Source organism: Hipposideros armiger, unplaced genomic scaffold (genome assembly GCF_001890085.2).
Source record: "Hipposideros armiger isolate ML-2016 unplaced genomic scaffold, ASM189008v1 scaffold_278, whole genome shotgun sequence".
Lineage (NCBI taxonomy): Eukaryota > Metazoa > Chordata > Mammalia > Chiroptera > Hipposideridae > Hipposideros > Hipposideros armiger.
The window spans coordinates 942,186-951,726 of record NW_017731628.1 but is presented as its reverse complement, the minus strand read 5'-3'; the positions used below and the strand labels follow the sequence as shown (position 1 = coordinate 951,726).

Sequence of the window (9,541 nt, the reverse complement as noted above, 5' to 3'; positions counted from 1 at the left end):
TTCTTCTTTCTTTCTTCAGAAAACTGTTGTTGTCACTCCCATACTTGGACTGCTGTGATGTAAGCTTGTCACAAGGGGTCAGGACAAGAACTTTCCCTTAACAGTAGCGAAAGGGCTGCCGTTCTCTGTAGATGAAGGTTGATGTAAAGCCCAAAGGCTGAAGGAGGAGCAGACAGGTGTCTGGCTAAAGCAAGTCAGACAGCAGGCTCCCTGGCTAGGAATCAAAGCATCAGCGACCAGGACGGTCACTCTGAACAGCAAAGGGTCAGCACCTAACTTGGATACTGGCGTTAGTGGACACTGCGCCAGTCACCTTCCTGAACATAGCCCCGTGCCTACTGCTGGGATCGTGGGCCCTCTGAGTCTGTGGGGGCTGAAGCAAGCAGCCGCACACAGACGGCCAGGGCAGGGAGAGATGGGAGGTGAGAGGGGGAGAGGGCAGCCCCTGCTCTCTGGTCCTCTGGACTGTCATCCTGGCCGATCTCTAAGTGTCCTTGTTTGGTTTTTCTTTGTTCTCTTTGTCCTTTTGTTTTTTTGACAGTGCAGCTCAACAAAGACACGGTGTGCACGCCCTGCCTCGTAGGCTATTTCTCGGATGTCTTTTCTTCCACGGAAAAATGCAAACCCTGGACCAAGTAAGTGACACCGAAGCAGCCAAGAGACTTCATGGATTTTACACAACTCAACCTCCCCTGTCTTGTCTGGGCTGAAAGCAGACTGATTCAGTTTGACGAGGCTTCCTCTCGAAGCCATGTTCAAAACGGAAGAAGTCTGCCCATGCAGTGTGGTCAGAATAAACCAGGCCAACCCACTCTTCAACCTGATGTGTGACAGGGGCTGTGTGTTGCTTTTTAGATTCAGTTTGACTCAATCTTTGTCTTATACTTGCAACTCCTTTTTTTCATTTTTTCTAATCTTATTTAGTTGAAAATGATTGATGACGTTTATTACCATTCACTCACCACATTTCCCAGCTTGCCAACACCACTGGTTTATATGTCCAGAGATACGTGTGTGTGTGAGTGTGTGTGAGTGTGTGTGTGTGTGTGTGTGTGTGTGTGTGTGTGTTGTGTATGTGCATAAAGAAGCCCCCTGTTTATACAAATATTCTCATACTGGAAACACCTTGTTTTGTTGTTGTTGTTGTTTTGTTTTCACATGTGTCTTGAAGGAATCATCCCATATTAGCTCACTCACATCTTCATGGCTTTTTATAGCTACATAGTATTTCATTGTAAAGATATACCATAATCTATTAAAATAGTTTCCTGTTAATGTTCAGTTAGGTTCTCTCCATTCTTTTTCAGTAATTAAAATTTTTGAATGAATCATCTCACACATATACTGTTTCACACTTACGATGTGTATCTGTAGTGGAACCCTGGATCCTTTCATTGAATGCTTGTCGTTGAATACTAATAGTCAATATAATAATTCTTTCAGTTCCCAATATATTAATTCCCATTAAATGTTTATTTTCTGATCCACTGATCCAAGTTTTATGTTGAAAAGATTGTCTGTGTTTTCAACTTAAAAAGGGCATTCATCAAAAATTTATTACTTAGCCATGGCAATTGAAGCGTTTTAAATCTTCTTTACTGAAGACACCAACCTACTCTCTTTTGGGCCATATTCTTGGAGCCGTTTTTAGAGAACACTGGCAGTGGTTACTTTTGTTTATTCATTTGTTCACCTGTATGATGTGTGGGCAGGCCCTGGGGGTCCACATGTCCAGGAAGTACAGGGTTCCTCTCCTGAAGGAGCTAGCGATCTAGGGGAGTAAATAAAGCCTTTTGTAGAATTTTTTTTTTAAAGACTATAAAATGAAAGCACTTAACTACCTTTTGCCCCACAGCTGTACCATTCTTGGAGAGACGGAAGCACGTCATGGGACTGATAAATCAGATGTGGTTTGTAGCTCTTCCCTGCCATCTACAAAACTCCCAAATGGTATGTTTGTTTAAACAGAGAAGGTTGGCTGGTGGATATGCCCCTGTCTAATCAGCTCTTCTAGACTTCCCCCAAATTACATGGTGTATCTGGAGGGTTCATCTCTCCCTTTTCATCTCATCTCATCCATGGTCAATCTAGTATTTCATTTTGGTTACTATTTTGATCCCAGATATGTTGTTTACTTGATAATTTTTTACTCTGGAATGGATAACTAATAATGTATTCATAAGTACAAAAAAAAAGAAAGAAAAGAAAAGAAAATTGAGCTCCAAACATAAATTAAAATGCCCAAATATGGTAGGATGGTGGTCACAATAGGGGTGTCTATTGGAAATCTTGGCCTTAGCTACTTGTTAAAATATAGCTATCATGATTTATGAACCATTTTGTAGATTAAATTAATCTGAAACATAGTGTCAAAGGTTGACGGAAAGTTGACAGTTAATGATGGAGGCTGCTTATCCAGGTGAGTTGAGATGGTGTGGAGGTGGGTCCAGCTATCACAGCACAAGAGATGACCTAAGTGTCAAGAAGACCTTTCTCATGAGGCAAGAGAACCCCGGCCACAGAACAATGGGATTAATAAGTGTTGACTAAGAAAATCAGGGGTTTAGATTTGACATTTTGGGAAACAGGAGGACATCAAAGCGTTCTGGATATGGAGTTACACGGTCAAAGCAGCGTTTAACAAAGACCACTTTTAAAACAATGTTAAAAATAACCGAGGGAATTAAAAAAAGTTATTTTACAAAAGACAGAAGGAGAGGAAAGGCAGAGGCCCAAAAACGAGGTCACATAAACCAAGAGTTTATCATATAAACGTTCTAGCAATGAAATGATTAAGGGGGAATGAAAAAAAAAATGGCCGAGTCCACATTGTGTTGTAGGAGAAATACTGAAACATGTTGCAAGATGGCTGGGGTTCTGTTCTCATGACCAGCAAAACCCCGGTGCCATGTTGTTATTTGGAAAGACGTATGCTAAGAGCCATCCACCTAGAGAGAGTGAGTGTTCTGTAGGTAAGAAAAGGTGGCACGGTAAACATGATTTGGGCTGTTCTAAAGTAGAAACACTTCAAGGTGGTCCTGGGCTGGCCTCACTCAGAGGGATGCCACACAGCAGGACTGGGCCACGTTGTTGACTCTGCCCTTCAGAAGGTGAGCACTCTCTGATGAGCCTACAGTCAGGGTTGAGGACTGTCACACTTCTCTTATCCCCACATGCTTGATTTGGGGGTTTGATTGAAAGTTTTGTTTTTGAAACTCAGAGACGAACATTAAATAACCTTTCACACTGTTTTTCTCATCTTCTTCCAATACAGAGCCCCAGATGTATTTGCCCAGCCTAATTATTCTGCTTCTCTTCATATCTGTGGCATTGGTTGCTGCCCTCATCTTTGGTGTTTACTATAGGAAAAAAGGGAAAGCGCTCACAGGTATGGTGTCTATGGCGGTTTTTGAAAATGAATCTTCAAGAAAATAGATACATTTCTAGTTACAGACTTTGGAAGGTACACGTAGTACCCAATGACTACCTCTGGTGATCTGCCTTGAGGTGGTTGTGCTTAAGCTAAGATGAAACACCCTTTGTACCTAATTCACTGTTCTCTGGTAAAACAAACAAAACCCACTGTGCCTATTTATGTATAAGGCAACAGAAACATTCTAGGGTCAGGAAACCGGTGACTCCTAAACGATGTGTTTAGGTTATATAGGTTATGCAGTGTCAGATGCACATGAGTTGCATTTATCCCAGAGTACAAACATTTTTAATGTGTCCAGTAAAAACAGAGACAAAATGTTCAGGTCCATGGTGGACGGAAAGTTTTGATTGGGGTGTTACCTTGAAATAGGAATATAAAATTATGAAAACAAGTTATCTTACATTCAGTCAAACTTAGGTGCTCATTTTGAGAATGAATAATCAAGTGTTACCGTGTTTATTGCAAATAATTTTTGCACAAAAAATGGTTTCAGAGGGTCTTTTTATATCACGTCATATTTGACTTTTATACAATAAAGCTAAAAAGGTATAATTTTTAAGAAAGGATTCAAGGCCTCATTCAGTTTCCTGAAGATATTTCTTAATGCTTTGATAGCCACTTCATTCTCTTTTGAAGCACCGGTTGTCTCACCATATTTTTCCATTATCAGTTGCTCACTTGTTTACCTTGTCCACCTCTGCTCCGCTGTGATTCTGTCAATTCTTCCCTATCACATCCATGGGCTTCATGAAACACCGCATATCTTGCTATTTCCATTAATATTACATTACCTCATGTAACACTGGGCAATGAAAAAATTAAAGAGGAAACATGGTAATTGTAAATGCCAGTGTTAAGCAGAGAGCAATGTTAAAGAAATTTATTTCAGCCTATTCATTATTGAATATTTTTTTTAAAGCAACTTCACTTCCCTGACAACCTTTCAACTGGGGATCTGAATAATTCATTTTCAGATGATGCGGATCGTATAGTCATGTTTATGTGAAGTAAACAGGCTTCCACTGTTTGTGCTTTAGTTTTTGATTCTGTAAAAATCACTTACTGCTATCTTGTCGGTGAGGACAGCAGGCCTGGCAGTTACGAACCAGGATTTATGACTGTTAGCTTTTTCTTCTTCCCTTCATACAACACATGCTTACTGGCCACCGAGGACTGGAGTGGCTCTGGGGCCTCAGTACTGGGCAGCACGGGGTGGTGAGTGCCCTCACGGAAGAAACGTCCCTGGGGGCAAGGCAGGCATCAGGCCCACAGTGAGGCTAAGTATCGAGAGGAAGGAGCAGAGGACAGGTGTCTGCCCAGCCGTGGGGTCAGCCAGGGCCTCCCAGAGGAGCAGGTGGGAGCTGAGATCCAAAAGACACACTGGAATTAACTAGCCCCAGGGCAGTGAAGGAGACTCCAGGGCATTCCCTACAGAGAGAATTTTGTGATGGAGGGAGCAGGGCGAGTTGGGGGATTGAAAGAAGGTTAGTGCAGCTGGAGCAGGAAGCGGGAACCATGGGAGATAAAGCTGGAGAGGGCGGTATGGCCAGACGACGCAGCCCAGCAGGTCTTGCTAAGGACTCCTTCTCCCTAGCAAAGGGAAGTAAAAACAGCCCTCTGGTTTTAGTACAGACAAAAAATTTAGGGATTGCAGTAAGAATGGATGCAGACACACTGAGGAGATCTTTTGCAATCATCCAGGAGGGAGAGTATCATAGTAGCTGTGAGTAATTATCACCTCTGTGTACAAATATTATTTTCAGTACCATTTGTAATTGTCTAGTACTGATTCTGACAAGGAAAGAGCTGCAGCTTTCCTTTTGTTTGGAGTGTTTCTATTTTTCTATAATTTTAAAATTACAGACAAGCGAGAATAATAACGATGATGATAGCAATGACTGACATATATTGAATATTTATTCTGTGCCAGCACTGCTGTATGCCTTCTTTATGTACTAACTAAATAGTCATAACAGCACTTTGAGGTAGGCACTACGACCTCCCTGGTTTTATGATGAGGAAACTGAGGCCCAGAGAAGGTAAATAAACTGGGCAAGGCCACGTCATAGGTATCATTAGCTATTATTATGACCTGATTACCTTCCGATGGAGAATTGACAACTGACTGACTGTATAGCGAACTTGACATCAAATATTCAGTTGGAGGTGGGGTAAAATTTATCTTTCATGGATTTAACTTTTTAAGTTTCATTGCTTCTATTTTAAAAAGTTAATGGAGACATACTTTGTACATGCCACAGATGTGGCATTTTTCTAAGAAACAACACAGTGGAAAGGATCTGGGGACCCCTGGTTTCAGTGGGGTCTGACGCAGACTTGGCATGCACTTGACTTTTTTTTTTTTCTCAAACTTTATTTGGGTAACAGTGTGTTTTTTCCAAGACCCATCAGCTCCAAGTCAAGTGGTTGTTTTCAATCTAGCTGTGGAGGGTGCAGCTCACTGGCCCATGTGGGAATCGAAGCGGCAACCTCGGTGTTATGAGCCTGTGCTCTAACCACCTGAGCTAACCAGCTGCCCCTGCACTTGACTTTTAATGCGCACAGATTTGAGCCAGTTTACTGGAAAGTCAGTCGCTGGGACCCCCATCATCTTCATTCCCCTACAAGGCCCAGCCTCGTCCCTCAGAGTCAAAGAACATTGCTAAGGGAATAAGGATGCCTGTTGTCCTACCAGCAGCCCTGACAGCCCTCAGATGTGCTCGTAGGTATTCAGGGACACATTTGTGGATCGTCTTTCGCTTTACAAGGATCAGAAAGTTCCATTTTTGCTAAGATGCCTTCATAGTCTTTCAGTTGGTTCGTTTTCTTTCGAATGATTTCATTCTCAGGAACTCTCCCTGAAAAACTTGCAGAGGCTTATGTTTAAAGATAATATTGAACTGGCTTAGTGGTCGGTGATACTGAATTAGAAATAGGGAATAATAATATGAAGCCCTTATTCTTGCTTTGTTTTTCCAGCTAATTTATGGCACTGGGTCAATGAGGCATGCGGCCGCCTAGGTGGAAATAAGGTAAATTTAAAAGTCTGAAGTGCCTGCTTGAAGTACTTTTAACAATTAGGCTGATATAGTTATTAGTCAGATATAATCATTAGATATTGAGACTCATTGTGTGAGTGGTTCTTCTTTGAGGGAATGGACCCTCAAATCCTGGGATTGATCCCCTAGAATAACCCGAAGCCCAGTCAGCACTCATCCTAAATGCTGTTTTCTTTGTATTTCATTCCATGTCTGTCACCTCTGTGGACATATATTAATTATATTATTCTTTTAGTGCTAATCTCGATTGCTTAGTACAGATTCCTAGTAATTTTGGTAACTTTTAATTTTGATATAATTTCAAAATTATAGAAAAGCAATGAGATAGTACAAAGAACTTCCACGTACTGTATTCTCAGACCCACCAATTGTTTCTCCTTCATCACACTGCTTAATTATTTGTTCTCTCAATGCGTGTACATATATGTGTATGTATTTTTTTTTCTTGAGCCATTTTCGAGTCAATGGCAAACATTGTGCTCTTCTACCCTTAAGTACATCGGTGTGATTTTTCTTAAGAGCCAGTACATTTTCTTATATAACCATAGTTCATTTATCAAAGTCAAGAAATTTAACAGTGGTGCAATACTATTATCCAATCCACAGTTGATATTAAAATTTCATTAATTATCCCACTGTGTCCTTTACATCTATTTTCTTAGGTATAAAAATATATAAATTTTAAGCAATTATATGAGCTCATCCTGATTTCTCCAACTCCAGACTCAACACCACATCCTAGCCTTTCTCTATCTCATATTTGAATTGTCTTTTCTCCAACAGTCTGAAACCTGCCTCCTATTATTCTCAATGTATTTACTCGTTTGCTCAATTCCAGAATACGTAGAAAGTAGTTTCAGAATTACTAAACCATACCACAGCAAGAAACAAAGGTTCAATATTTGTTTAGAGGTTTGTTTGTTATTTTTAAAAATTTAGGTTGAGAGTATATACTAAAAATCCCGTGTTCTAAAGTTGTTTGGGTTAGCGCTTCCCCTCGTTTCAGTGTGATGAATATGCTGTTCATTTGAAATGTATTTAGGTTCATCTGTTTCTGGTTGTATTCCATCTTAGGGGACTTCACCCTGTAATTTTAAATAATGCAAACTCCTACAGTGAGGGTTCCATGGTACTTGGTATGGTGGGAATACTATGTTGCCTCCAAAATAAGACCGGGTCTTATATTAATTATTACTCCAACAATCTACATTTATTCATTTATTCATGTACAAAAATCTACATTTATTCAAACAGTCATGTCTGGCTGACGATCCTAACTGGGGCTCATGTTAGGGGGTAGGGCTTATGTTACGAGCACCCTGAAAAATCATGTTAGGGCTTATTTTCCAGTTCGGTCTTATTTTCGGGGAAACACGGTAATTACTGTCAGCACCATTTTCAGCACCGTTCAGCAGAACCATGTTTTAATACCTGGGTACTAATGCTTCCACCTTCTGGATTTCAAGCAGCAGGAGCCCGCAGGCAACAATTTTAGCAGCAGTCCCGTGGAGGCCTCTAGTCAGCATGAAATTTGTGAGGGTGTCTTACTGCTGACACTGAAAGAGACAACGTTTTCTGAAGATCTGTGCTGTCCAGACAGCGGTGGTGTCTGTGGGGGTGCGTGTGCAGGCGGCAGCCCCTGTGCACAGGGGGAAGACGCCAGGATGCTCACCTTGGTCAGCGAGGTTGAGGGGGACCCCTTCAAGCAGATTCCCATGGAAGACGAGTACGTGGACAGGCCCTCGCAGACCCCGGCCTCTTTCCTGTTCCTCACTCAGCCTGGAAGCAATTCCATACCTCCTTTCCCGGAGCCCCTGGAGGTGGGGGAGAATGACAGTTTAAGCCAGTGCTTCACTGGGACGGAGAGCCTGGCGGACTCCAAAAGCTACAACGTGGTCGAGCCCCTGTGCAGGACTGACTGGATCCCCACGTCCTCTGAAAAGTACTTGCAAAAAGAAGTGGAGGGCGGCAGTGGCCCCCACTGGGCAGCCTCCTGCACAGGCTGCGGGAACCATCCTGGGGAGGACCGAGAGCCCCCTATGGGTTCCCCAAAAAGCGGACCCTTGCCCCAGTGTGCCTATGGCATGGGCCTTCCACCCGAAGACGCAGCTGATGGGGCAGAGGGCGGGGGCCAGCCCGCGGATGGGGCTGATGTAAGGCCTCCCGGCTCCAGCAGGGGAGGCCCTGGGCCTGGAAGCCCCTCCAGTGACCAGCCACCTGCATCGGGTAAGTGACTCCCCTGGACTGTCCCTTCTGAGCAAAGAGGCCTACTCGTGTTGCAGTGTTTGGGGCAAGTGTCACAGACTATTTAAGGAAAAGCAAAGCTAACATAGGAGAAACAGTGTGAACATCTCCTACCATGCCTCTTTACAGGTTGGGTTTTAATTCAGTCCACATATTGGGTTTGTGGATTGTGCTCACTTCCCTGTGACTTTATCCTCTACCCCTGGGGCTATCTCTTCATTTCTGTGTCCCCTGTCCCTTTTGCCAGTTCAGGCTTCTCTGTGATGGGATTAGACCTCAAATCCCAGCATTGACCACCTAAAGACAAAGTCAGCGTTGACTTTAGGACTGGCTGGCTTCAAGGCAGACATCCCCTCAAATTTCTCGGTTTTGTTTCTTTTAAAGCAACCTAGGCCTCAAATCACTGCCCCCTCCCCCCACAAAAAAAGTTTATAAACTTGAAGAGAACAAACAAAGCTGTTTCATTAATCCTTCATTAATTAATATTTATTGAGAGTAGCTTGTTGGTTCTATACCAAATTAATGATGCAGTAAAGTGTCCTAGAATGCTTTATATGAGAAGTGCCCTCTGTAACCACTGCATATAATACATTTATGGGACCAGGAGGATACTGTTATAACTTAAAATCATTACAATAGAGATTCATTGCTGTACCACTGCTTGAACATGGATAGCCCATCAATGATAATATTTAAACTTTTTGAGGAGAGGGTGAAACACCCTGTTTTATTATGCAGTTATAAGGAACTGTGCCGCTGATGGCTGTGGAGATTATTTACTGTGTGTGTGTGTGTGAGCGTG

General features: G+C 42.5%; 1 protein-coding gene across 1 annotated transcript in view; it reads left to right on the top strand.

Annotated features, from left to right (window-relative positions):
* TNFRSF11A (TNF receptor superfamily member 11a) overlaps positions 1 to 9,541 on the top strand; it is a 63,544-nt gene that overhangs the window by 38,908 nt on the left and 15,095 nt on the right. Inside the window, exons 6-10 of the mRNA XM_019657690.1 lie at positions 542 to 635; positions 1,856 to 1,950; positions 3,275 to 3,388; positions 6,416 to 6,468; positions 7,962 to 8,721. Coding sequence (XP_019513235.1) covers positions 542 to 635; positions 1,856 to 1,950; positions 3,275 to 3,388; positions 6,416 to 6,468; positions 7,962 to 8,721 — 1,116 coding nt within the window. The remainder of the gene's footprint in view (positions 1 to 541; positions 636 to 1,855; positions 1,951 to 3,274; positions 3,389 to 6,415; positions 6,469 to 7,961; positions 8,722 to 9,541) is intronic.